Consider the following 27,001-nt stretch of genomic DNA (forward strand, 5'->3'; position numbering starts at 1 on the left):
TCGAACTCTCTTATTAGTTATTATACAGTTTTAATTATTATATTAGAAGTAAAATGAAGAATTAAATTACTTCAATGCTTAAATTCTGAAAATTATTTATTTCTTTTGTTATTATTCTGAAGATGAGGTGAGGTGACTAAGGAATCCTCCTTATTCAGATGGTGAGATGTTCCAGCTGCACTAGGAATTCCTCCTTATGTTCCTAGTGTTCCTCAGTTTCCCCCACCTTCTCTAACAAAGGTTCCTCCCATGGAGTAAATATCCAGATCTGGTGGATATCTGGATCCGTCTAAGGGCTACCATGGAGGATTTGTTGCAGTCGATGAACCAAATGTTTGTTCAAAATGCGGCGTTCCAGCAAACTGATCAAAAGTCAATTAAAATCTAATGTGTTCTCTACGACAATCAAATGATATATCGTTGTAACACTTTAGGATCATACCCACAGATACTAAGCAATCCATTATGAGATAATGAAGAATAAGTAAAGCTAAGACAAAGAGAAATTTGAAATTATTGTGACTAACAAAGACCGTAAATAAATGCAAGTAATTGTATTTAGTAAGTAAAAGACATTAGGAACCAGGAATTGTGAGTGAATTATGATAACAAATGCATACATTAGCAGAAAAATGCGTTAAACATCGTTCTCGAACTCAAATCATGAATATAAAGCTAACTTACTCTTGCAGCGTTAACAATCTACGTAATGGATTTTACTAGAAACTAAACTGTTCTCGTCTGAATTCAGCAAATCAACTAAGCATTAACAAGTTCAAGTTTGATTTTTTTCAAAAAGAGCCTTAGCTTAAAGTCTCGGTTGTTAATGATCATGTTACTCACCGTACCTATGTTCATTTCGAGAAACTCAACAACATTGTTGATGTCTAGATGAATCAATTGAAGTTCTTTTTTTCAAACTGACATTTCGGGTTTGAAAAACCAAAAGAAAACCCGAAACCGACAATTTAATTTTCGCATTAGTTACGAGTTAATTGCCTAGTTTCCTTTCATATCACATGTAAAAGATATAAAATTAATTAATTTAAATTCACGAATCCCCTTTATAATAAAACGGAAATACACAACATTGTTTTGTAGATTATAATTTTAATAAGTTGGTTACAAATAGGTTATACATTAATTGATAAATTAATTGGTTGCAAATTAAATAGTGGGTGCAACCTTAATTTATTTTTGGAAGATTTTATTACTAGATCACGTTGTTTCAAAAAATCTTAAAGAAAATATTCTAAAGAATCATATCATCTAACTTACCATATTAATTTCTTTTATTAAATTATTCATCAAATAAAATCTTTTGATATCTAACTTAATATATTAATTTGTTAATTATTATTATACTTCACCTCTCATTTTTATATATGAGTTTATCTTGTGAAACAAACAAATTTTCATATTATTTATTATAATTAAAAAATAGTTTTATTTTCGGATATACCATAAGTTGAATTTTTAGAAACAAATATAAATTGTTCAATCTATAAAATATTCAAGCTTTAGTAATATTATTCTTTAAAAATAATATCTATTGAATCAAAAAATTTACTGAGTAACGGGTCAAAATTTGAATATTTAAATTCAATTTCATATTTTTTGTTGAATTTTATAATTTTATATAATATAATAAACTTTAAATCATTTATTTTAAAATATTTTTAATATATTGAAACTTGATATAAAAGTTAGAAACTATAAACACTCTAAAATTATTTGTTATAGCAATGTCAATAATATGTCACTATAATATGAAAGAATTTCAAGAAACCAAGTATATTAAAACAAAAAGTATAACAATATATTAAATTACTCATAATATAATAACTCGCTTTTTAAAAACCAAATTTACAAAATTATGTCTTATAATGACATTCAAATCATGAGGTAGAATATACATTATTGAAATAACTTCACATACATAAACTAATACAACATATTAAAATTTTATTTTAAAATAGAAAATATACAAAATTTTGTATAAAATAAAATTTAACCAGTGTTATAGCACGAGTATTTATCTAGAATCATTAACAATATAAAACTTATAAAATAGGTTTCTTTTTTCAAGCCATCATATTTAGCATATGATTTTATTGCATAATGTTTTATCCAAAAAAAGTTTTAAAAAAATTACACAAATTATATTTTATATAAAAATTAGAATATAAATAAAATGAATTTCAACCCGTGCTCTAGCACGGGTCTTAATCTAGTTATACCTTAAAGTACAAGAATCTTGCATCCACCCAAAGGCTAATCTAGAAACTAGTTTTAGCTCGAGCAAAAATATTGAACTACAACAAAATATTAAATAGTTATAAAATAAAATTCTCCTACCAAAAGTTTTAGAAAACATATCCATTAGAAACATGAAATATGAACTTCCACTGAAACCAAAAAAAAATAAAAGTGAAAAGAAAAATTTCCATATTGTTATCAATTTACAGCTCATCAGAATGATAAAGGAAAAAAAAATCCAAAAATATGAAACATCTTACTTACATAAAGAAAGAAAGAGAGAAATGTATTTTCATTTTTTTCATTTTAAAATTAGAATTGGTGAACTAAAGTTTATATTTGTATTATATCCTTAGTTTTGTGATAGAGGATATTTTTCTAAAATAGATTCATATTTCTAATTAAAAACTATGGGTTTGAAGTCGAAACCCTCTAATCTTGAAAGAGACTTTCTTTAGGGTTATTCCCAAATCATATAAATACACTCTTTCTTCCTCGTATTCTCCGTCATGATAAAATCTTCTTCCTTGATATCTATAAGCGGAGGTATTCTTCTACCTCGTTTCCTCCGACGAAATAGTTCTTATTAGTCGTTAATTTCCTTCTTCACCACCCAAACAATTGATTCTCCTTTCTTTTTCACTCTGTTATTATCCTCATCTTCTCACTGTTAAGGTACTAGATCACTCTGTCTAATTCCCTATTATGGATACATATATTTACATTAATAATAATGCTATAAGTGATTATTCATTGCAACTTTCTGATGTGAGTATTCACAATTCATCTTCTTAGTTAATTATTCTGAAACATATTTTGTAAACTCTTTTTCTCCCGTTTGAGCTACCAATATTGGAGTTTTTTTCTCTAATTAATGTTTGGTCGAAAAAACAAATTTATTTCGACGAAAAATGAGTTAGATTTCTTCTTTAATATACTTGTTTGCGTTGTGCACTTATATTAGTTTGGGATATAAACTCTCTATTTCATTGATTTAATTTTGAGGATTTGGATTTTTGAGTTGTATACTTGTATTACACGATTGGAGACTTGGAGTTAAAAATATGATTAATTTTGTATGTAAGATGCAATATTCACCCTGCTCGTTGACCAGTCGTCAGCGACTTTTTATGTTACGTTCGTTTGACATTTTTTTTTTATTAGAATTTATTAAATTATCAAATTAAATTATATGGTTCTACTCTATCATTTTTAAGAAATGAATTATCCGATTTAAAAATAATAATAAATTACTTAATAATTTATTTATTTTCTATCAAAATGAATAGTTCAGATACATTTAGAAAAAAACTAAACTCGTTATGAACAGAGAACCATAAATTGGTTTAAGTAATTAATCTTAAAATTTACCTAATCTTTAAAATACAGGGTTTCATAACTCTAATGAAGAATAACATGTAAAACCTCACATTAATTCCTTTCATAAGGCAGAGGAGAATTTGGAGAAAGTGAACTATGTCGCCGACAAGATCGGATATTACCAACGACGGCAACTGCAGCAACAACAATGAAGGAGGAGTACCCGATCACGAAGAGAACAAAATCGTACTCAAAGTAAGATTTAATTGTCAGGTTAGCAAAATTAGAAACTGCTTTAGTGTTGTTTGTTTTCAAGGGTACCAAAATTTTTGATATTATGAGACTGAAAGTAGTAAAATCTCAGGATGATAGTGTGAGACCCTTCAGGATGAAAAGAACCATGAGGTTTGAAAAACTCATGAAAAGCTACTGTGAGCTTCAAAATCTTGATTTCTACAACACCGTCTTCTTCTGCTATGCTCGTCGTCTCAATCCTGAACAAACACCTGATGAGGTAATTTGATGTGAATGTTGATTTCATGTTTCTTTGGTCTAAAGATAAAATCATGATTTGTGGCCTATAATGTGATCTAATTAATCGTTTGATATACTGATGCAGCTTGATATGGAAGATGGAGATGAAATCGAAGCATTAATTGGTTGGCCGATGTAGAGGATTTGGTTCGTAACATTATTGTTACCATCATATGTGAATGTGTTTTATTTCTATTACTAGTTTTGTATGGATCTTTAGGTGGTTGAACTCATAATTGATCATGTGTTTTGTGTCAGTTGAGGCGAGATGAGAATGATAACAAAGACAAGTCTAGATTTGTTATCATTGACGTAGTGGTATATGTGGAGTTTGGGAAGAGATTTAGACGAAGATTATTGTCTTTCCAAGAGATATTTTTGATGATCATAAGGTTGTTATGTAGTATGTTATGCATGATCTAAGCGCACTTATCTTAGCAAGACTGAATATAAATTATACATATATGATAATAACATAATTCTTTTCAGTTTGATGTGTGTAAAATATAATTGATATTTGCATACACAAGTAAAAACTCAGCATATTGGTTTTTCAAAGAATCTATGTGTTAGAAAACCCTTTTTTGTCCAAAAAAAAATAATGTGAAACCCTTAAATTGCAAGAATCTTGCCTCAACTATAGTCGAAAGCCTCTCTACCTATATATTATTTGTTTTCCATTTTAAATATCTTCGGATGAGGCTATTTACATCCCCTCGTTCTACCGCATATATATATATATATATTCGTTGTTTGGAAGCGTCAGTCAGCTACACTAGAATTGTTGTCAAAATTGAATCCCTAGCACTTGTAAAAATTTGGGTCCATATAACCCCTAGATCAGCTTAAAGACTATATACACATAGGATTTGAATGGTAGATTGGAAAGGGATTTGAAGGGTAGATTGGTAGAATGGATAAAAATTCTTTGTTTGTCATCAATTTAAATTTTTAGGCCCATCGTATTAAGACATTCACTCAAAATTTTGGGATGATATTTAACAAAACCAAACATGAATATATATGGGCATAATTGTTTGACTATCCATGAGTATTTTTTGTTCTTATGTCCAAATTTATTATTTATTAAAAATTATAAGAAGTGTTACATAAACGATTCTACATTATCCCATTATCTGGGACTTGAATTCGTAGAAGCATCAATTAACCCTTGGTTAACCATTGGGCCAAGGGGTTCCACAAGTTTGGTATTTGTTTATACAAGATTTGTCACATAAGTATTAACATGATTCAAAAAATCATATGAGGATTGTAGACTTTTTAAGTTTAAAAAAAAATTATAAAAACTATTTACATTGAAAAAAATCCGCAAATGAACTTATCACATGAGTCTATTGATTTTTTTTATTTGGAAAATAGAATAGACGTTATATATTTTTTTCTCTACTTAAACATTATTAATTTTAACATTTTTATTTATTGTCCATCAAACGTAAATAGACGTTATATTTTTTTTAACTATGTTTTTATGTTTGTTATATTGTGGTAAGTGAAATTTTTCTAAGTAATGGCGGTTAGATGAAAATTTTCAACAAAGTATTGGTGGATAAGTGATTTTAGCTTCCCGCTCGGTGACTTTTTTTGTTAGCATTTTAGTGCTATGATATAGTAACCAAAATAAAAAGTTATCTTTCATAGCATTTACGAAACCGCGCTATGATTTTCTGCTATCAATATCCATATTGTGCTATGATTTTCTGCTATCAATATCTATATTTCTTTTAGTGATAACTGTTAAGAAATCATATTATCTAGGATTTGAACCTCAGACCTCTGATGTAGAAGCATTACTTAAGCCTTGGTTAACCGGGTGGACTTCCACAAGTTTGGTATTTGTTTATAGAAGAGATTTGTCACATAAGCAACAAATTAAATCAAAATTACTTTTTTTTTCTTAACTTAGTTTATAACACATTGGATACTATTCAAACAATTAAGGTTTTCAGATTTTAGTTAAATATATTGATATAATATAATGGGAAATAATCCAAGGACATGGAACTGATTAAAAACACATAATATTTTTTAAAAGAGAGAAAAGAGTAATATTTCTACCAACTATATAATAAATGGAGAATGAAGAAGAATCACTATATTTAGTGATAACATAATATAAAAAAAAATCAAACTGAGAATAGTAGACTTTTACGTTTAAAAAATATAAATATATACATTGAAAAATCCGCAAATGAACTTAAAACATGAGTCGATTGACTTTTTTTATTTGAAAGATAAAATAGACGTTATATTTTGTTTTTTTTTTCTCGAATTAAAACATTATGAAATTTTAATGTTTTTAGTTATTGTTCATCAAAACATATATTTTATTTATTGGCCGTTTAATATTTTTGTTAATGTATAAATCATATAAGAACAAATTATGTCACTATTATATCAAGAACAAAAATAAAATTGTATAAAAAAGAAAAAGAAGCAACCTTTTTCCAGTTTATTCCACTATCAGTTTAAAAATATATCAACAAAAGTTGAATAAAATGAGTATGACCAAAAAAAAAACAAAGTAGATTAAGATGAATTTTTAGCAAACTTTACATTTGAAGAATAACATAAAGTTGGAAATGAATCATAACACATTTTCCCCCATTTATTTATGCCTTAACTTAGTTTATAACACATTGGATACTATTCTGACAATTAAGGTTTTCAGACTTTAGTTAAATAAATTGATATAATGGTAAATAATCCAAGGACATGGACTGATTAAAAACACATAATATTTTTTAAAAGAGAGAAAAAGAGTTATATTTCTACCAACTATATAATAAATGGAGAATTAAGAAGAATCACTATATTTAGTGATAACATAATTTAAAAAAAAATCAAACTGAGGATAGTAGATTTTTACGGTTAGAAATTTAAATATAATATAAAATATATACATTGAAAAATCCGCAAATGAACTTATAACGTGAGTCTATTGACTTTTTATTTGAAAGATAAAATAGACGTTATATTTAGTTTTTTTTCTCGAATTAAAACATTACAAAATTTTAACGTTTTTAGTTATTGTTCATCAAAACGTATATTTTATTTCTTGCCCGTTTAATACTTTTGTTAACGTATAAATCATATAAGAACTAATTATGTCACTATTATATCAAGAACAAAAATAAAATTGTATATAAAAAAAAGAAGCAACCTTTTTCCAGTTTATTCCACTATCAGTTTAAAAATATATCAACAAAAGTTGAATAAAATGAGTATGACCAAAAAAAAAAACAAAGTAGATTAAGATGAATTTTTAGCAAACTTTACATTTGAAGAATAACATAAAGTTGGAAATGAATCATAACACATTTTCCCCTATTTATATATATATATATATATATATATATATGCTTTAAGTGACTAACTACTAACTCAGAAAAATCTGATTTTATTTTTATCTAACCTACCTAACTATATTTAGTTTATCTTGCTTTTATTATTATGTATTCAACGAAGCAGTAAACAGTAAACACCGAGTCAAATTTAAAAAAAAAACACTAATTAAGTGAAATTAAAATCTAAAAAGTGAATATTGAAATATCCAAAAAAAAAAAAGAAAAGAGATTCATTTACGCAATGAAGAAAAATAAAATTGATGATTATGATTAGTAGTAGTAAGTTAATTGCAAAAACCAAATTAAGTAAAGAAAAATCGCGAGAAAAGAGGAAAGCACGACGACGACATTGAAACTAGAAACCAGAAAGCGTGCTTCACAATGGTCTTTTCTTTTTCTTCTCAAAGAGATTATTAAAAAAAAAAAAAAGCTTCCCTTGCAATTTTCTCTCTCTCTCTCTCTCTCTCCTCATAAATAGTAGAGAGCCGCAGAGAGAGAGACTAGAGTAGTACTATAAATATTGACCAGCGTGTCCTAGAGAGAGAAACTCGCCGCTATTAAGAATACTTTTTTTTTTTTTTTGTTGGTTCTGGGTTTTAAGCAGTAAGCACTAAGCACATATCTCGAGCACACAAGGTCAGTGATTAAAAAAAAACTGCTTCTTTTTTCTTTTTATTTATATATCAAATGGTTCTGGGTCTTTGGAGCGTGCATGTTTTTTTCTTTTGTTCGTAGTGTTGATTTTTTTTTTTTTGTGTGCTTTCATTTTTCTGGGTAACGGCTAGTTATTACTTCGGAGAAGTTGGAAGGAGTTGAAGAAGAAGATCGATGGATTACGGAGACGACGATCGGTAGATTTCTCCTTTTTTTTGCTGTTTATTTCATCTCGATTTGTTTTTTTTTTTTTTTTTTTTGATGTTTTTTTTTTTCTCGTTTAGTTATTGTGTTTGTGTGATTTGGTTGAGTTTGGCATTCTTCGATTTTTGTGTTTTGTTAGTCTGATTCGAGGGTTTTGACTGCAATCGCTTAGATTTGGTTCTGATTTGTTGGGTTTGATTTGATTTCTGGGTTTAATGCGAATGATGAAATGTTGGATTTTTTTTTTTTTTTTTTTTAATTTTTTTATCTTAATGTGAGTTAAGAAATGTTTTTTTTTCGTGGAGTTTTATTAATTGTTTCATCAATCATTTCGGGATTTGTTAATGTTTAAGATAACACAAATCATAAGCCCCTTTTATTGGGGTCAGAAATGGTGTTTTAAGTTTGGTTCTCGAGTCTTAACTTAAGATAGTGGTCAGGATTCAGGTTGGGATGTTGTGATTGAGCTTGATGTTTGCAATGTACTTACTCTATATGCATAGTATGAGTTGTTTGAAAGATATGCTTGCTCATTTGTTAAGGCTTTTCCAGCTTCCAAGTAGACTACATTGATTAGTAAAACAGTTTTCTCTAAACATGTAATTTGCAGTAGCACCTCATGGAATTGGCAAGAGAACTATAATCACCAACCACAGTCTCATTTCTGTAAGTTTTTTTTCTTACATCAAGTAACTCTTTACAGCACTGTGACAAGCATGATTGAGTTGTTCTCTTTTTTAACTACAGCAGATGTGCCTGATTGCACGATGACTGAAGTCACATTAAACCAAGAAGATCACTCGTACATGTTTGATGATGAAACCACTCCTGTGAAGGCGTGTAGCGACTTGGGTTATCATGTCACAACAGGTTGTGCTTACTTTTTTTGCATGTCATCAATTAAATTTCTGATGTCTAGTTAATGATGTTTTCTAATCTAAAGAGTATGGCTTCAGATGACACGAACAGGAAACTGGAAGTGCATAGTGAGACACGTTCTGCTCTAAAGCGGCGTCGGATGTTACAATTTGAAGACCAACCTGAAACATCCCTTTTCAGCAGTGAGAGTTTCTCTGCAATCTTGAAATCAAGCGTGAGTACACAAACCCCATATCTCTTCTCTAGCTATGCACCAAATGCCCACAGATGCATTGCAGATATGTTCTTGGTATCCAAACTCATTGCTCACTTGTTAGGATGCAGACCTAGGATTGAAAGATCATTGTTTTTTCACACTGCATACATGCTGCAATGTGGATGCATGTTCATTTCATACGTTTGCAAATGATATCTCTTTTGTTTCATAGACTTTTTTCTTCTGCTCCTAGAACTAATTCAAGCTTCTTGGTATCTGACTGCCTAATTCAATTGTTATGGACCTATTGTGGCAAGTTATCTTAGTAAAAATGGATAGCTTAGGAGGTTGTATGAGGTTCTGATACTTTCTTTAATGTTCTGATTGATGTTTCTCCTATGCATGTTCAGGCTAGAGATGATACATTTGATGAGCTTTTACCCGAAGGGTCTCAGCTTATAGAAGGGTTTTCAGGTTGGCATCTCTTATAATTTTTCCAAGTTAATCTGGCCAATGCATTTTCCATTCAAACAATAATACATTGTCTCTTTTTCAGAAGACGTCTCTGCCTCAAGCTTTGAGGGCCTTGATCTGTATGCTGAAGAGTGGTATGCTGAATGCTTAAATGATGCTGAGACTCCAACCCTACCTAATGACTTGTATGTTTCGACCTTCTTCTTTTTTTGCTTATGTTATGTTTACTAGCACTATTTACTTAATTAATTTATAACAATTGTTGTTCTATCTCAGAAACTTTGGTTCACCTGATGTCCAAGTAGATATTTCAGGTCAGATTTCTTTGCTTTGGTTCTCTCCTGTAGCTGGCTTTAGCTCTGGATTTTCTTGCTAACATCCCTGTGCTTGTTGCAGAGTATCTAAATGTGCCACCAGAAACAGAAACCCGGGAAGTTCAGCGGCCTGTTACTCGTTCTTCTCCAAATGTTATCTTTAAAGGTAAAATATACAATGATTTAGTCATAAATTGGTCTCATAGTTACACACTTATTTCGTGAGAAAACAAAACATTATTAAAATGTTAATTGGTAATAGCAGGTAGGAAATCTTTTTCAAGGCCGGTTTCAAAGCTACCATCTTCTATCATCTATCCATTTGCATTCATCAAACCATGTGGGGTTCATGGTGGTATGACTCTCAAGGACATAAACCAGAAAATCCGAAATCCACCACCAAAACCAAAGGAAGACAAAGAAGAGCCTGTAGTGATCCAAACTTCTGCATTCTCTGGGAAACCTGTTGTAGGGAAGACTAAAATCCGCACCGAAGGAGGAAAAGGAAGCATCACGATAATGAGGACGAGAGGCTAAGCTAAGTAAGTAGTAATAAGCTGATAGGAAGTATTTTAAGGTTTGAAATTCACTGCTGAAAACTTTTAAACTTTTTGCCTTATTCTCAGAGGCCCTTAAATCCTTTTTGTCGGATATAGTTCCAGTCAAGGGCCTTTATCGGTACAGCGGCTAAATACTCTTCAAGATCTTATTATGAATCATGTTCTTGTTTCTTTTGGTATCTGTGTAGTAAGAAAGAGAACTTAAAATCTGATAGCCATGTGGTAGGATAATTTTTATTTGTATAAAGTCTCTGGATCTTATTGTTACCTGAACTGAAACTGAAAGCCAAAAACCTCTGTTATGTCTCTGGTTGGACTGCTATATAGTAGTACACGTAAAAGAAGCCAATCTTTTTAAATCCATGAATTTGTTCTGATTTGACGTGAGGTCGATCTCGTAGAAGGGAAGTTGTTTTCATTCGTCTGGCTTTGGTTGACTAGGGAACTTCTCTCCTAGATCTCAGGTCGCTTCCTCCTATTCCAGTAGGCATTAGTATTTAAAAAAGTATTCAATATTCGGATGCAACCTCCAAGTAATACAAATATTAATATCAGATGCGAAAAAGACTGGAATTTGGAAGACGAATATGGGGAAAATAATAATAATTGGTAGGTAATGCAAATAATGAAATATTATTATTTACCGTTAATGTATGTCCTATTCCTATGCATAATAAGGATCGTAAGGTATAAACTTAAAACTATTTTTATATAAGTTGATCTGGTGATGATTGCAGTTTTTCTTTTTCATTTTAGGGTTCAATTAGTATTCTCGTTTCAGCAATTTGCAAAGCAGTTAAAGGGCCTTTTTAATGGTTGTAAAATATAATATAGTTAACAAGCGGTTAAATAATAGTTGGCGAAAGAGATTGATTTAAAACGAGCGGTTAAATAATATTTATGAATGGTAAAAATATTCTTTTTATAAATAACACAAGATTTTAATATTCTTTGTAATTCAAGATTGAATGATAAACAAAGTTTTTCAAAACTTATAAACTCTTTAAAAATCACAAAACTAAACAACACCCTCTTAATTTTTCTTATATCGCAAACGATCTCCTTTTAGTTACTTGGGCCTGGCCCAACAAAAATTTAATAAACCTTTTCCATTTTCCTTTTTATCTCTCAGTAAATGTCTGATCCTTAAAATTTCTTGAGGATAGTTCAAATGGTTTCGCTCTCCACCTCCACTCCCCACGCGCCACCACTCCCGACGGCGTTTAACCGCCGACCGACGGAGAGAATTATCACAATACGATGCATCTCCATCTCCCCACGCGAGCCGAATCATACAATTGCTTCCGATGATAGCAACAATAGTTCCTCCTTGTCGCTTAGAGATACGAGGCAAAGCAAATGGCTGATGAATATTGAGAACGCGAATGAGAGAGATTCTAAGCAGAGTAAAGAGGATACAAACACGAAGATCGCTTCGAGGAAGGCCATATCGATTATACTACGAAGAGAAGCTACAAAGGCTGTAATCGAGAAGAAGAAAGGCTCTAAGAAGCTTCTTCCAAGGACTGTTCTTGAGTCTCTTCACGAGAGAATCACAGCTCTCCGATGGGAATCTGCTCTTCGGGTTTGATTTCGTCTTCTCCGAAACTATCTCTTCCTTTAATTTTGGTATTGATAGTGAATTTGATGGACTAATTTGGCTATGTTTGGTTATAGATTTTGTTGATAAGCTGAAAAATTTCAGATTATGGTTATAGTAGCTTCAGATTGTATATTGATTAGCTGTTAAGGATGATTAATTAATGGTTTTAGATTGAGTGTTGTGTTTCGTGTGCGTATTTATAAGATAATGTTGGTGAATCTGTAGGTGTTTGAACTGTTGCGTGAACAGCTATGGTATAAACCAAACGTTGGCATCTATGTAAAGCTGATTGTGATGCTTGGAAAATGCAAACAGCCGGAGAAGGCTCATGAACTATTTCAGGCAATGATTAATGAAGGTTGTGTGGTGAATCATGAAGTGTATACTGCACTTTTATCTGCGTATAGTAGGAGTGGACGATTTGATGCTGCGTTTACTCTTCTGGAACGTATGAAAAGTAGTCATAACTGTCAGCCGGATGTGCACACGTATTCCATCCTCATTAAGTCGTTTCTTCAGGTTTTTGCGTTTGATAAAGTTCAGGATCTGCTTTCTGATATGAGAAGACAGGGTATTAGACCCAATACAATCACATATAATACCCTCATCGATGCATATGGGAAAGCAAAAATGTACTTACCACCCTGTCCTGTCCTTTTGAATTTTCATTAGTTTATATCAAATTGCACTCAGTCCATCCCGTGTGATGTTTCATGGTTGGCAAACGTTTTGACTTATGCGAAAAAAGGAGTGTTTTGAAAATCCTTTTTTTCGTAAATTTCATTCAACCAAGAAGTTTTCACATGCTGGGATGGAGTGAATACTTGAATTTAACAGTTATATGGTTTCAGTTATCATGCTTTAGTTCAAAGCATCCATGAACTGAGATATTTCTTTTGTTTTGGAAGGTTTGTGGAGATGGAATCAACACTTATCCAAATGCTTGGGGAGGACGATTGCAAGCCTGATTCTTGGACAATGAATTCAACTCTTAGAGCCTTTGGGGGAAATGGACAAATAGAAATGATGGAGAATTGTTATGAGAAGTTTCAGAGCTCTGGGATTGAACCAAATATCAGAACCTTCAATATACTCCTCGATTCATATGGAAAATCAGGAAATTATAAGAAGATGAGTGCTGTGATAGAATACATGCAGAAGTATCAGTATTCATGGACCATAGTCACCTACAATGTGGTCATTGATGCGTTTGGGAGGGCAGGAGACTTAAAACAAATGGAGTACTTATTTAGACTAATGCAATCGGAGAGAATTAAACCAAGCTGTGTTACATTATGTTCTCTTGTTCGTGCCTATGGACGAGCTGGTAAAGCTGATAAAATTGGGGGAGTCTTGCGTTTCATTGAGAACTCAGACATAAGGTTAGACCTCGTGTTCTTTAACTGTCTGGTAGATGCCTATGGGAGGCTGGAAAAGTTAGCAGAGATGAAAGGAGTTCTCGAACTCATGGAGAAGAAGGGATTTAAACCTGATAAAGTTACATACAGGACAATGGTTAAGGCGTATAGTTACATACAGGACAATGGTAGTGGCATGACTACCCATGTAAAAGAGCTTCATGGTGTTGTTGACTCTGTTGGTGAAGCCCAAGTTGTGTTGAAGAAGCCGGATTTTTAGCGAGGAATAGAGCTCAATTTTCTGGTATATATGTCTAGTATCCATATCCTTGTTCTAGTGATAGAAGGTAGTTAGTATGAGAGTAAATACATTTTGAGTTGGCTTACAAAACTTTGTAACACAAACAACAAACAAAAATGTATAACAAGTATATTTTTTACTCTTGTTTGTGGTGCGTTATCAGTATGTATGTGCTGAAGCAGCTAGATATGAGAGTTGAAGACTGTACGCTTCTTTCAGTTTAGTCAAAACTTCTGCAATAGACGGTCTGCCAGATGCATCTCTCTCCACACATCTTATAGCAATCGAAGCAGCTTTTCTCATGCTCGCTGGATCAAATGTATCCTTCAAGATATCATCCACAATCTCAAATGCTCCTGCTTGTAAGTTTGGCCTAGCCTGCATTTTTTCAGTGTTTTGATCTTATAACTACACTGCGTTCTTAAAAACTGGGAGATGAGATAACAAAGACAATCATGTTTCTCTCACCCATAAGACCAAGTTAAAAGAATCTGGTGATCCTGAGTGACTTAAGGGTTCCCTTCCACAGATGAGCTCCAACAGGACCACACCAAAGCTATATACATCACTTTTCTCTGTCAGCTGCAGGGTTGAGTAATATCTGGAATGAAAAAAAGTGTGATTACTGATAAGCTAATCAAGCTGTTAATACATCACGAATGCGGAGAGAAGTTGCAGAAGAGTTTGAGAGAAGTTGCAGAAGAGTTTACTCGGGGTCAAGGTAGCCTGCAGTGCCTTTAACGACAGTAGTAACATGAGATGCATCTGCTTTTGTAAATTGTTTTGACAGGCCAAAGTCTGAAACTTTTGCGTTCATATCCTTGTCCAGAAGTATGTTACTGCTCTTTACATCCCGATGTATAATTCTCGGCTCACTTCCATTGTGCAGGTAGTCCAATCCTTCATGGAGAAGACAAAATTGTTACTATCCGCCAGGAGGAATTGTGTTTTAGTATGAGGATACCAATTACAGATGTTGAAGATGTACCTTTTGCAGCATCAACTGCAACTTTTAGTCTTGAAACCCAGTTCATTGACAGCCTTTTGCTACGTGGACCTGCTGAACCAAGAGAACACAAAAAGCTTTATGTTTGTGAGGAAGATGACGTTGATAAAGGACAATGAGCTATTGCTAGATACTTGAGGATTTGCATACCGTAAAGATGATCAGCTAATGATCCACCAGACAGATACTCATACACCAGTATCTGCCGTTTTGGTTCGTAGCAGAAGCCCTCAAAGGATACTAGATTTTGGTGGCGGACCTGTGACAAAATATGCACCTAGAAGGTTGACAATACAAAGGAAGACTTTTAGATCTAAGCACTCTTATCACTAGATGAATGCATCATTCAGATATGGCCAGTAATTTATGAGGACACTGTCGGCGCTTAACCTCATTGATAAAAGAATCAGCTCCAAGTTGAGTTCTATCAAATCGCACTTTGACCGCTACTTGTTTTCCATCTGGTAGCTTTCCACGGTATACAGCTCCAAAACTTCCACGACCAATTACTTCCTTCAAATTCCTAGTAGCTGACTTGATCTCTTTGTGAGAAAAGATTCTTGAAGTGTTCCAGTTCTGCATCTTCAGTTTTGCTCCTGATACAGATTTTGGTATACTGTAAGAATCATAAAGCGAAAACCTTGTGGGGGCAAAGAGAAAGCATTATTTCCATACTGGTTATCTCTCTCTCTTTGTTTCTCTGTCTCCTCGTGCAGATCGACATGAAAGCAAAGACGAGGAAGGTGGCAAACAAGGCCCCACCAGAAACTCCAAGCAAGATCGCTATACGGTTCTGCTTCCTGTGTTTCTTATTGATAGGGATAGTAACTTGTGGTGTGTCAATTGTTGAAGACACATTGTTGCATGATAGTGATGAGAACGAAAGGCATGGATTTCCCGTTGTCCTGATAAAACAGCAATTTAGTAATGCCAGGAACAAATGAGCAGAATATTGTTAGAAAATGCCGAGACAGAGATTGTATACCTGACTTCCAGACCCGTTCGGTTAAGAGACTGTGGCAAGGGGCCTACTAAGTTATTGTTTTCTAGATTCCTGAGAAGAAGTAACAAATAGATTCTTCTTTGTGTGAATATGGTAATGTACAAGCTACTTCTTGATCTTAATGTTTACTTACAGGAGACGAAGTTTCTCCAGCTTTCCTAATGTTTCAGGAACTGATCCTTGTAAGTTGTTGTTTTGCAGGTCCCTTCAAGAAATGGAGATATAATTTAAATTTTCAAAAAGAACGAACGTATATGCAGAACCTCTCAGTAAGATCACTTACAGAACTTCAAGGTTGGCCAGATCTTCCAGTTCAGAGCCAAAAGATTTCAACTGATTGAAGCTCAAATTCCTATTTATACCGTCAGAAGCTTTTTAATACTACAGGAAACCTAAAAAATACGTTAATGTTCTATGGATAAGTATTACAGTTTCTGGATATGCTGGAGGCTGCCTACATTCTGTATTGCTCCAGTAAGTGATGTATTATGTAAGTCGCTGCAGGAGAGAAGTGGAGAACATTCAAGATAACACACATGTATACATGAGATGCTAGAAAAATGGTTGAAGAATTGCTAACTTACAGTGTCTTGAGATCGAGCAAGTCTCCAAATGTTGGACTAATGGACCTCAGGTTGATTTGTGAAAGAAACCTGGACAGCCAGAATAAGAAAAATATGAGCTGAGATCAAGAAATGTTGAAAGCAATTGGGTATGATAAGGATCTTTTGTTTTACAGTGATGTAACGAGGTTTCCTTCACATTCTATGTGGTTCCAAGGAAGCGGAGTACATGGGTCGTCTTGCCATCCAAGGTCTTGCCCGGTAAATTGCTCTATGACTTTAAGTGCTGAAACTGCAAAGATAACTTAAAACATGAACTTTAGCTCTGGTGGAGTTTGCTCTATCCAGGAGAAATCAACAGACCTGTGGTAGAAGAAGCTTCAGGAGGGATTTGGAGTATTTGATACACCTCAAGAGCGTTCACCTGAGGACTGAACTTGATTTTGCCTAAGGTGATGTTTAACGTACTGATTCTGTTTTGCGTAAAGTACAAAGTTTTAGCTTCCGAACTGGTCACTGTGTAATCAGATTGTTTGACTTCACCGTTGATCATCACACTAAAAGAAGGGGAGAGTGAGAGTATCCCAGAAAAGTATAGGACAATGTAGTAGTCCCCTAGTGTATGTAGAGGAAGCTTATACGAGAGACTGTCTGTACGAGCAAGAATTCTTGCAGTCTGAAGAACAGAAGCTGGCGGATTCTCAGTAATGTTAAAGGAAGTCAGTTTTGTGAGTCTACTGAAAGTCGAAGAGGCGTGAGACGGTGCAAAACTTTGATCCGGATCCCATATTCGATCAAACGGATCTAAAGGGTACCTGCCATTCAACAAAATTCACCAATAAAATTCAACAAACCACACCAAAGAAGGAAAGTGATCAAGTTCAGAGGCTGAGAATTCATACCGGATAGTCCCATTTGTGTATCCGCTATTGATTCGGTAACTCCTCCTGAGAATTATATTGGTTGAACCTTCCAGGCTGTTTCTGTAAGCACCAAAAGGAAGTGGCCGTACTTCTAGAGAAGAGATAACCGGAATGCCTCTCCCTTTAATCGCAAGCAAACAAAGCAATAGAGAATCATTGTTGACCGGCCAAACCAACTCTTCAATCCAAGGATCATTGGTTCTAAGATCAACAGTAGTAGTGATTCTCCTTCCAAGAGAGACATGAAATGCTGGAGGGCTGTTCTGGCTATCATAGTTTCTATAAACGAATGTAGCCCGAATCAGAACCGAGGACAAGTCCTTCTCTGTCACAGGTACCTTATAACATTGGCGATCATGAGTATCCGGGAAGAATCTAACGGGAACACTGAAAGTAGAATTCTTGTCGATGTACGTAACCATGCTAGTGTTACCCGTTTGGATATAGTCGTTGTCTGAAACCCAGGAGATGTTATAAGCCGCAGTGTAACTTGAGCCGCCACAGGACAAACTTAAGAAACCTGTTTCATTACAAAGATTCAATCAAACAGTTGAAAGCAAAGGAATAAAAAGAATGTGAGACAAAGCCTAGAATCTGCATACCATCTGGATTGGAGAAACCAAACACCCAAAAGCCACTGAACAAAATCAAATCGACCCAAAAGAGCATCATCTAGTTCCCTGATTGAAATCTGAAGAACATATATTAATTAATTGTTCTTTCGTTTTCTTGTATGGTGTATGAATTAACTCTTTAAATACATGAAGATGCGAATGATGATGACTCGTAGGTACTTTACTCAGTGGTCATAATTTCACTAACAGTGTGTGTCGACTTAATAATCTAATTAACAATTTAACTACAGTGAATGTTGTTTTAGACTTTAGTCTTCCTTACATACTATACAATAGAATGAGATAGTGTCAAATATGTGACTGATATTTTGGTTGCTCAATTATAAAGAATGATCATGAGAATTATGCTTGAGAGAGAATCTTCAAATGCAATGATATAACATAACGTTTTGCTTGGCTTCAACACTAATCCTCAATGCATCCTCCTTAAGCTTTCTCATAAAGCAAAACCATTTTGGACAAAATAAAATAAAATAGAAAACCTTTTTGGACAAATTGTTTATATACTAAAGTCTCCCAGAATTTGGAAACATATAAATACCAGCAAATTAATTAATGCCTTAGAAAGCATAACAATTTTTTCATTACGTCAAAGTCATTTGAAAATCATCTTTAATTGATTTCTGTTGGACTTTATCGTCTAAATTAAGGTTTGAACCCCCTCCTACGAGGCTACGACATACTAACACATTTTATATGCTCAGTTTGGCCTATTTACAAAACTTCGACTTCTTCTAGAGTTTTATCGAAAGTTTTTAGTATATTTTCTTTAGAAAAAAATTCCGAAGTCTTTTACAACTAAACGCAAAGAATGACACAAAAGTCATAGCAATGTAAAATCCCATTAACAATATTTAAAAAAAAAAATTCATGTTTGATTATTTAACAAAAGAACTGTCATTCTGAAATCAATCTTCTACAAGTAAAAATGGAAAATAGTCATAACAATGTAAAGACAGAGCATACGAATGCCTCGAGTAATCATAGGTCTTTCATTTATATGAATATTTACATTCCCATAAAAACAAAAAAAATAATGAAAACAAGCTAGCCATAATACACTGTGAGAATCACAAACAAACAAAACTATAAACACAACCTGGAAGTCTTTCTTTTAGAAACTACAAAATCAAGACCCATTCTTCTGAATTCTGATTAGTGTCTCTCCTACACATGATTTCTAACAAAGTCTCTCAGAATTTGAAAAATAAAAATACTTGGTAATGCCTCCGACATTATAAAACTGATCTACGTACGTACGTACGTGATTCTCAAGTCTTAATTCTTTTTTTCTCTTCGACCAAAGTCGTTAAACTAGTTTTATTGGGCTTGACATAAATCCATCTTTATATGCTAGCTCAGTTTGGTCTATGGAAAATCCTTTAATTTTCTTCGCTATATAAATTTTATGTTGAAAACTTTTTATTCAGACGTAATTCGAAAACAATGACACAACTATTCTTAGCAATGTAAAATCATCCGATTGTCGAACAATTCTAATTGGATTATTCAGTTCAAAAACTACTGTTTGATAGTTCGTACACGTAAAATAAAGAATGACAAACTAGCTAGTCTTAGCAATGTAAGGACAAAATACACGAATGCTTATAACTAGGACAACCTACATGACTAGACATCAATGGAAGCACTTTGATCAGCTTCTAGGTCTTCGGATTTCTTGCACCACAAATCACCCCATCTAGTTTTAAATTGCAGAATCTCCATCACGACCGCAAACAATCCAATGACACCAATGATGGTACTGTAGGCAATCTTCCATGAGCTTCCAGGTTGCAAGATGGCTAATCCCTTGTAGATGTTATAGATGCTTAAAATAATCACTATATACCCCATAGTGTGATGATACCAATTCCAGTATTTCCTATATTTATGATCCTTGTCCGGTCTTACTTTGAGCGCAAGTATCTGAAGAAATCCTAGAACAAACAGAAGTATCCCTATCACTGTATGTGGCGTAGATCTCATTCCAGTGTGCTTGGCCATATAGATTGCAGTTCCTAATCCTCCCAATAAACCGACGACATAACCTGTAGTTTGGAAAAAGATGTGAACGTAAAACCACATGGGATCGAGTCCTTTGTAGGTTCTCATGTACCTTGCAGCCATTGCTCCAATGGGCATAAAAATCCCCCAACAGACCGCGTTGACCAGTCCATGGACTCTTTTGACAAGAATCATGTTTCCATTCACTGTTTTTGTGGCTGTGACTCGTCCGGACAGCAAATCCAAAGTAGCCATGGATTTGAGATGATTTCCACTCATGGCGTGCATCCCAAGTCTATCACCTTCCTTCAGTGGACCGTCTTGCCATAGATGATTAACTACGGTTGTGTTAGAAGGCAACGCCATAGTGGCGAATATAGTCATCTCTCCATCAAGAAATTCAGCGGCTAGTTGTGTAACACGGAAGCTGAGAGGACCTTCTTGAAGCATAGTCGAATAGTCCTTGATTGAGGAAGTATAAGCACGCATAAAACCAGGCGTGGAGTTACGGTAAGCCAAGAGAGTTTGAGCACCTAACATGCCTTTTCTCGTAGGGTTTATCCCCCAAGCAATCCAACTGGAACTCTCGATGTTGGTGTGACGATATGCAACTTCAAGCACTCCGGTTTCTGGAACATAACTGAAGTGTAGAAACGAATCTAACACCGGAAGGTCAATACAAGAACGGAAGTGTTTTCCGTTTTTAAAGATGTGAGAGTCACATCTAGCCTGAACTCCATCGGTTGTTGCTCTGGTGAAGTATGGAGCAAGCACGAACAGAAAACACAAAACCATAAATATGGTTCTTGAAGACAAAGACATGATGATGATTGCGTTTTTATTCGGAGATCGCACATGTAGATTAAATCTTCCTGAGTCAAGAGTCTAGTTTTGCTTTCGAAGAAAGATTTATGAATTCCTCGAGTTGCATGAGTTGTCTATTTATATAGCCTTATCGTACAATTCCAACTCCAACTGTAGTTGGGAATCGTTTTTTTTTTCTTAGGCCTTACCATAATTTCCATTATATTTTTTTAATTACCTTTTCATATTTGTGACCGACATATTGTCTAATTATTCTGCTAAGTTATGTAGTAGGAGTTTCCCCTGCGAAGGTGTCTAGAATATGAATAATAAAATTTAAAAAAAAAATCAAATTATGACAAAAATAATGAATATATTTTGCTTATGCATAAATTATGACAAATGGTTGTCTAGGGTTTAATGATACACTTTGCTTCGAATAGATAATTTTCTGGTTATAACTAGGGTTCTTCAAATAAGTTATGTTGGACGCAAATGTAATGCTTTGTGTAAGCTGAACATCTCAAGTCTTCCAATTCCTAATTGTCAAGGTATTACTATTAATGATCCATTTTTTGGACAAAACACTTGTCACCGCAACATGTCTCGTTGATAGGTATGAAAATATCGTCAAGATCAAATCTTCAGGTAACTCGCTGATACTACTTTTCATAGTTGAACAAACCTTCTTTGACATTGTCTCTGTTTAGGTCAAGAAATAATCTATATATGTTAAAACCCTAGTTAGAGATTTCTCTTTCGACTTGATGATGAAGTTTGTGGAATAACTAATAATTAATATAACAGTAATTTCTATATAGTTATTTAACCTGTTAGGAAAATAATCCTACTGTCATGTGGATATTCCAAAAAATGCCATTATATTTTTATACAAAAGACTTATACAAAAAAAAATGTTATAGTTGTAACAAGAAAATACTAACCCATTTAAATAGCAGTTAAAGTAGGACGTTTCAACTATATCTGTTTGTTATAATCTATAAAAGAAAATTGTTCTTACCTACAAAATCTTTTTGCTATGCATATATATATATATGAGGTATCGGGTCATGTTTTGCATTCATCCACACAAATTTTTTGAGTAAAACATTAATAAAATCATTTTATGCTTTTAGTGTAGATTGGCAGCGGGTTAATGACGTCAAAGTTATTATTCGGTAAGCTTGATTAATGAAAATTTTGCAGATTTGGTATATTTGGTTGTAGCTTAATCTATTTATGAATTTCTCTATGGATGAGTTTGTTTTTAGACTTCTAAAACTGTTTTTTTTTAGGCTATAATGGGGCAAGGTGTTATTAAATATCTAGGACAAGGACTTTGTTGACAGTGCAGTACTACGGTTGGGAGAAGATAATTGTAACACGCGTGAACGGAATTTTAGAAATTCAGTGGTGGTGTCAAACGACTCTAATATTGGTGTCGATCGACACCTTATGTGGTCGGAATAACTGGTTCGATTTAATTCTCCGTTTTGTGTAGTCGGTTTAAGAAAACCCTAAACCTCGAGTTTATAAGGAAAAATTCGACTTCTCAGAGTCTTTTAGCCTCTTTTGACATGTTCTAAAGAGAAAAGAAGAGAGAGAATTCCAGTGAGTGTTCTGGTGAGTTTTCTTCCAAGAGAGTGTGGATCTAAGGTTAGGAACATGTGGGTAAGGTTGTTGTGGTGCTAGCTTCGTCGTTTGGGTTTAGATATCTCTGTTTTGCAAAGGTGAATGCATGACCATGGCTTAACTAAGGTAAGATCTCTGTTTCTGTGACTTTGTGTGTTGTGTGATTTTTTTTTGGAGGTTTCTGTGTTTTTCGTGGCTCTTGTGGCTTGGATTCACTTCTAGGAATGCCTTGGATGTGTGTGAGGTGTTTGGATGCGGAATTCGGAGCTTATGATCGAAGAGAATCGATGCTGGTCGACACTAATGCAAGGACGGCTCGAGGGCTTTGTCGAGTGGTTGTAGACACCATGTGGAGGTGTCGGTTAACACTGCTAGGGTTTTTGGAGATGTCGAGCAGGTGTCGGTCGACACCACCCTCAACATGCGGCTGATGTTGTGGCTTCCTTGTGTATTGTCAGGTTTGTTTATTGTTTCTTGATTGTGGCTTGTGGAGATCTTATTGCTTGAGTGTATAGCCCAATAGATGGGAGGATTGCCTCAATACGTATTTCATGGAATACTTATGCATCTCTTTTTGTGTTGCAGTGCAGGTAAAGGCAAAGTGTGATCGTGGAATCGAGTCGATGAAGAGGAAGATGTTCTTGAGACTCGATTGTTTGTTTTATGTTTCTGTTAGGTGTCTATAAGGGAACAATTGTGTCTAGAACAGATGTTAGGTTGCTGGTTCTATGACATTGTTTTATGCTTTTAGAAGTGTTGGATCTTTGGATTTGTCTGATTCGTTTATTGGTTTGATGATTCTTGGTTATCCGCTGGTTGTATTAAATGATGCTAGGTTGTCAGTGAGTATGAGATCACTAGATATTAGGTTATATATATAAAAAATAAATGAATCGAGTTGTTTCAATAATTAAGAGAGTTTTTGTTTTGTAGTTCAATGACATTGATGAACCATAAGTCCATATTTATCACTATGAATTATTATGTTTTAATATTTTTTTATGTGTTTGTAATGTTATTAGTTTAGAAGTTTGAAAAATGTACATATATTTTTTTATATTTTTCCGTTTGATTATCGAATTTGATCAGTAGGCGTTTGATCGCATTTGTCTGAATGAAAATTTCAAATAGAAGATTGCAAAATTATCTAAATGAAATATAAATGTTAAAAACCAGATTCTTCTATATATAATTTGTTTAAAAAATGCATAAATGTACAATATTTAATATCAAACCACATGAAAAGTGATGGTATAATAATATGAATAAATTAAGGTGCATTTTAAATCATTAACTAGAATTGATTAGGATTCTTTTAAGTTTATAATGATTTAATTTTAATATATATAATTAATTTGGATACTATATAAATTTAGAAAGAGTTTTTTAATCAGTAATAAATATTTCACATTATATCCTATGATCCTATGATTATTATTTTCACATTTTTTCAAAGCACACCAAAACATTTGAATTTAAATATCTCCTTAGCCACATGATTGTAAAACCTTTTTCATCTAGAACTCCAATCTTGATAGTTTTTTTTTCTTTGCACTTACAAATTTAAAATTATGTGTCTTTTTAGTTATTTTTTATATTATTTTCTATAAACAACCAAAACAAGATATATATTACAAAATCCAAATTTTTGTAGTTTTTATCATTCACTGTAATTACGAGTTATTGGCTTTTAAGCCAAAAGAAAACTAGAAAACAAGCAATTCCAAACTAAACCGAGTCATTAAGATATGAGCCTACTTTGTGAAATAAATATCTTCTAATGAATAACCTGAAAATCGAATTTAAAATGAATCCAGTCCAAAACTTATATGAGAAATTAGTTTTACTTTTTATATCATATACAATGTTACAAAATAATTACTTTTAAAAGATAAAAAATACCATATAAATTTAACAAAACATTTCCCTTCAGATTACTAGTTAGTATCAAATATAATTCCTTACCAGATTTCATAATTTAGAAGATCTGGATGGAGAGGATTTACTTTTCAGCGTCAAGTTCTGTGGGAAGATCAAAGCTTTATAACTTCTCCAAAGAAGATATAAGATCGATTAGTAAGGCCCTAACCCTAACCGATCTGATTAGGTCTCCGTACTGATTAATGTCCATCCCTCTTTGTGTAACATCTGTGAACCAAATTTGATCTTTGGGGATGGGTGTTGATCGACACCAACAATTCTGATTCGACTGGTTTGTTTTAATTTATCGTTTGGTGCGGTTTGGTTTAATTGAAACCTTAAAGACCGACTTATTTAAGGAAGAACTGGACCTAGGTCGTGGGAGGGGGTTGTTTTGCCGTTTTAGAGAGAAAAGAGAGAGATATTGAGAGTTTGATCCTAAGAGTAAAAGGGTTTTGAGGAGGGTTAAGAGGAGGAGAGGGATCTGTTTTGGTGGTTCTAGAGGAGAGAAGGAGAGAGAGTTGTGGTGCTCTCACTTGGAAGGAAGGAGAAAGGAGATCAATCTTCTTCATGTGTAAGGAGAAGGATTTGAGCTTGGTAGTGGATTGGGAGAGACAAGTAGGCTTTCTCATGGCTGTTATCCAGATAAGTTGTGTTGTTTTAGTATTAGATTGAGTAGAGAATCGATGAGTGTAGCGGATTAGGGATTTGCGGCGAGAAGGAGCTTGAAGGAAGGCTTGATCGTGATTTCTGGGTTGGTGTCTTTCGACACTATTGTGGCGTCGGTCGACACCAACACCTGAGGATGAACATCGCAAACTGGTCCGAGATATCTACTTCGGGGCAACGTTTGGAGGATGAAACGGAAACCTATTTGGTTGAATTTTGATGGACAGCTTTGTGACGCTATAGGCTTCATATCCAACGGTGGGTTTGTGAAAATAACGGTTGGTTTGTGATTTAATCAAGTGTTTGTATTGTGGTCTGGGATAGACGGTTTTGTGGTAAAGTTGGAGTGTCGAGTGACACCAAGGTGATGTCAGTCTACACCAGCATGTTGTTGTGTGTTTGGGTCATATGAAGACAGCTGGAGTTAGGTTTGAATGAGGAGAGATCGATGGAAGTGATTTCGTGGGCCTCTGGCTCACTAGAAGAGTTGATAGTGAATTGAAGTATTTGTGGGAAAGTGTTGTCTGTGGCTGGACGGAATCATATATTCCAGCCCACCTCTCTTGTTACTCGATCGCTAGGGGTGTTTGGTTGTGCGACTCAGTAACTAGATGAGGTGGAGTTTAGTGTGTTTGTGGGAGTTTTTGTAAGGAGTGATTTCTACGCCGGTTGTCTTTTCGGAATTATGGGGTTCCAATAAGATCGTTTTCCGTGGATCCTGTGTGAGGATTGGAAATTCGGATGCGGTCGTTTCACTTTGTGTATTGGAGAACTGCATAGTTGGGCTGAGTAATTCAGGCAAGTTAATATTTTTTCTTCTTGCAATCTCAATATAACCAAACGATACTATAAATAACTAAACTAGAAATACTATAACTAATCACAATTAGCGAACAAAAAATAAACAATTAAGCGAAAAGAAATTATAAAAAGGCAAAAACGTATATTGATCTCACATATTCCTAACTAAATAAAAATCAAATGGAAATACTGGATACCCGCTACGATCATATAAGCTAGTAACGTTGAGAAATAATTTCATAGTAATTATAATTCTATTAATTGTAATTATTTTTCATTTTACGATTAGTAATTTGTAATATTATTATTTTATATACACTTTCAAATAAAATATAGCAATCCTTTAATTTTAAAATTATAATAATTTATCAAACAATTTTCTTTAATTTATATATTTTCAAAAAAAAATACAGCCCTTTTATGTTTAGGACTTAGTTATATCTAAACAAGCTTAATCTAAACTAGAAATAAAATATCAATTTCAAACTGAAGGTTCTTTAAATTATAAATATAGATCTGAGTAAAACATAAATCCAAATGGAAGTAAAATATATATACTAAAACCATCAATAAGAAATTAGATTTTAATTTGGATAGCAATAATTATAAACCAAAAATCTGAGAAAAACTGAAATATAAAAGAGAAATTATTATAAATACCCTTTGTAGATAAAACTTTTCAAAAATATCTATTTTTAAGCTATTTTCAATTTGTCTCCTTTTATTTTTAATGACCATTTTACTCCTACTTGAAAAATATTAAAGTCAACAAAATGAAAATTTGAATTTTTCATGCAAAAAAAAGTTCTAGCTAAAACAATTCCAAAACAATTTCCGCCCCCACAAAAAATTACGACAAAAATTTTCCCGCTAAACTTTTTTTTACGCAAACCATGATCCTGAAATTTTAAAAATTTACAAGCATTTTTTAAAGGGTTTTTAAAAAAAAATGACAGGGGATTTTAAAAGATTTAAAAGGATTTGTAAGGTGATCAAAAGGATTTACTATGAGTTTTAAAG

General features: G+C 33.4%; 4 protein-coding genes and 1 pseudogene across 29 annotated transcripts; 3 read left to right on the forward strand and 2 right to left on the reverse strand.

Annotated features, from left to right (window-relative positions):
- Window positions 1–2,765: 2,765 nt before the first annotated feature.
- On the forward strand, window positions 2,766–4,604 carry LOC104725358 (small ubiquitin-related modifier 1-like). 6 transcript variants are annotated; one of them, XM_087476081.1, is made up of 5 exons: window positions 2,766–2,934; window positions 3,649–3,852; window positions 3,944–4,093; window positions 4,199–4,260; window positions 4,372–4,604. In XM_087476081.1, exons 2-4 carry the CDS (start codon window positions 3,736–3,738, stop codon window positions 4,250–4,252), a joined length of 321 nt encoding a protein of 106 aa, XP_087332207.1. In that variant the 5' UTR covers window positions 2,766–2,934; window positions 3,649–3,735; the 3' UTR covers window positions 4,253–4,260; window positions 4,372–4,604. The 6 variants fall into 6 exon arrangements, with proteins under 6 accessions (XP_087332207.1, XP_010442320.1, XP_087332210.1 ...); XM_010444018.3 differs by having other exon boundaries at window positions 3,708–3,852; XM_087476084.1 differs by having other exon boundaries at window positions 2,769–2,934; window positions 3,649–3,834.
- A 3,152-nt stretch (window positions 4,605–7,756) lies between these two features.
- On the forward strand, window positions 7,757–11,066 carry LOC104725360 (protein XRI1). Of its 17 annotated transcripts, none has more exons than XM_010444021.3 (11): window positions 7,769–8,114; window positions 8,264–8,329; window positions 8,947–9,002; window positions 9,084–9,206; window positions 9,293–9,429; window positions 9,822–9,885; window positions 9,968–10,070; window positions 10,162–10,199; window positions 10,282–10,365; window positions 10,462–10,741; window positions 10,826–11,066. In XM_010444021.3, exons 2-10 carry the CDS (start codon window positions 8,307–8,309, stop codon window positions 10,734–10,736), a joined length of 903 nt encoding a protein of 300 aa, XP_010442323.1. In that variant the 5' UTR covers window positions 7,769–8,114; window positions 8,264–8,306; the 3' UTR covers window positions 10,737–10,741; window positions 10,826–11,066. The 17 variants fall into 17 exon arrangements, with proteins under 17 accessions (XP_010442324.1, XP_010442323.1, XP_087330136.1 ...); XM_087474010.1 differs by having other exon boundaries at window positions 10,465–10,741; XM_087474011.1 differs by having other exon boundaries at window positions 9,971–10,070.
- A 768-nt stretch (window positions 11,067–11,834) lies between these two features.
- LOC104728705 (pentatricopeptide repeat-containing protein At5g48730, chloroplastic) lies at window positions 11,835–14,165 on the forward strand. Its single transcript, XM_087474024.1, has 3 exons — window positions 11,835–12,344; window positions 12,588–12,994; window positions 13,271–14,165. Exons 1-3 carry the CDS (start codon window positions 11,931–11,933, stop codon window positions 13,998–14,000), a joined length of 1,551 nt encoding a protein of 516 aa, XP_087330150.1. The 5' UTR covers window positions 11,835–11,930; the 3' UTR covers window positions 14,001–14,165.
- Window positions 13,808–18,497, reverse strand: LOC104728706 (putative LRR receptor-like serine/threonine-protein kinase At5g48740). Of its 5 annotated transcripts, none has more exons than XM_087474023.1 (16): window positions 18,119–18,497; window positions 17,496–18,036; window positions 16,957–17,408; window positions 16,768–16,885; window positions 16,615–16,683; window positions 16,489–16,528; window positions 16,314–16,382; window positions 16,164–16,235; window positions 16,013–16,081; window positions 15,703–15,932; window positions 15,418–15,623; window positions 15,178–15,304; window positions 15,010–15,078; window positions 14,732–14,921; window positions 14,490–14,622; window positions 13,808–14,399 (listed from the first exon to the last, which is right to left on the reverse strand). In XM_087474023.1, coding segments are annotated over exons 6-16 (1,386 nt in total). In that variant the 5' UTR covers window positions 16,491–16,528; window positions 16,615–16,683; window positions 16,768–16,885; window positions 16,957–17,408; window positions 17,496–18,036; window positions 18,119–18,497; the 3' UTR covers window positions 13,808–14,180. The 5 variants fall into 5 exon arrangements, with proteins under 5 accessions (XP_087330149.1, XP_010445956.2, XP_087330147.1 ...); XM_010447654.3 differs by having other exon boundaries at window positions 16,460–16,528; window positions 18,119–18,441; XM_087474021.1 differs by having other exon boundaries at window positions 15,010–15,081; window positions 18,119–18,245.
- Window positions 18,498–19,780: 1,283 nt separating this feature from the next.
- Window positions 19,781–20,977, reverse strand: LOC147935145 (cytochrome b561 and DOMON domain-containing protein At5g48750 pseudogene; annotated as a pseudogene).
- Between the last annotated feature and the right edge of the window lie 6,024 nt (window positions 20,978–27,001).

Source organism: Camelina sativa, chromosome 11 (assembly GCF_030686135.1).
Source record: "Camelina sativa cultivar CO46 ecotype springtype chromosome 11, ASM3068613v1".
Lineage (NCBI taxonomy): Eukaryota > Viridiplantae > Streptophyta > Magnoliopsida > Brassicales > Brassicaceae > Camelina > Camelina sativa.

Coding starts and splice junctions, on each gene's coding strand:
- LOC104725358 (XM_087476081.1), top strand. CDS start 3,736: ATGTCGCCGACAAGATCGGATATTACCAACGACGGCAACTGCAGCAAC. Junction 3,853..3,943: donor AAGTAAGATTTAATTGTCAG/GTTAGCAAAATT, acceptor GTAAAATCTCAG/GATGATAGTGTGAGACCCTT. Junction 4,094..4,198: donor CTGAACAAACACCTGATGAG/GTAATTTGATGT, acceptor ATACTGATGCAG/CTTGATATGGAAGATGGAGA.
- LOC104725360 (XM_010444020.3), top strand. CDS start 8,307: ATGGATTACGGAGACGACGATCG. Junction 9,003..9,083: donor CCAACCACAGTCTCATTTCT/GTAAGTTTTTTT, acceptor TTTTAACTACAG/CAGATGTGCCTGATTGCACG. Junction 9,886..9,967: donor GCTTATAGAAGGGTTTTCAG/GTTGGCATCTCT, acceptor TCTCTTTTTCAG/AAGACGTCTCTGCCTCAAGC.
- LOC104728705 (XM_087474024.1), top strand. CDS start 11,931: ATGGTTTCGCTCTCCACCTCCACTCCCCACGCGCCACCACTCCCGACG. Junction 12,345..12,587: donor GATGGGAATCTGCTCTTCGG/GTTTGATTTCGT, acceptor GTGAATCTGTAG/GTGTTTGAACTGTTGCGTGA. Junction 12,995..13,270: donor GCATATGGGAAAGCAAAAAT/GTACTTACCACC, acceptor TTGTTTTGGAAG/GTTTGTGGAGATGGAATCAA.
- LOC104728706 (XM_019233259.2), bottom strand. CDS start 18,188: ATGATGCTCTTTTGGGTCGATTTGATTTTGTTCAGTGGCTTTTGGGTG. Junction 16,684..16,767: donor GGAAACCTCGTTACATCACT/GTAAAACAAAAG, acceptor CTGGCTGTCCAG/GTTTCTTTCACAAATCAACC. Junction 14,623..14,731: donor GCAGGCTACCTTGACCCCGA/GTAAACTCTTCT, acceptor TTTTCATTCCAG/ATATTACTCAACCCTGCAGC.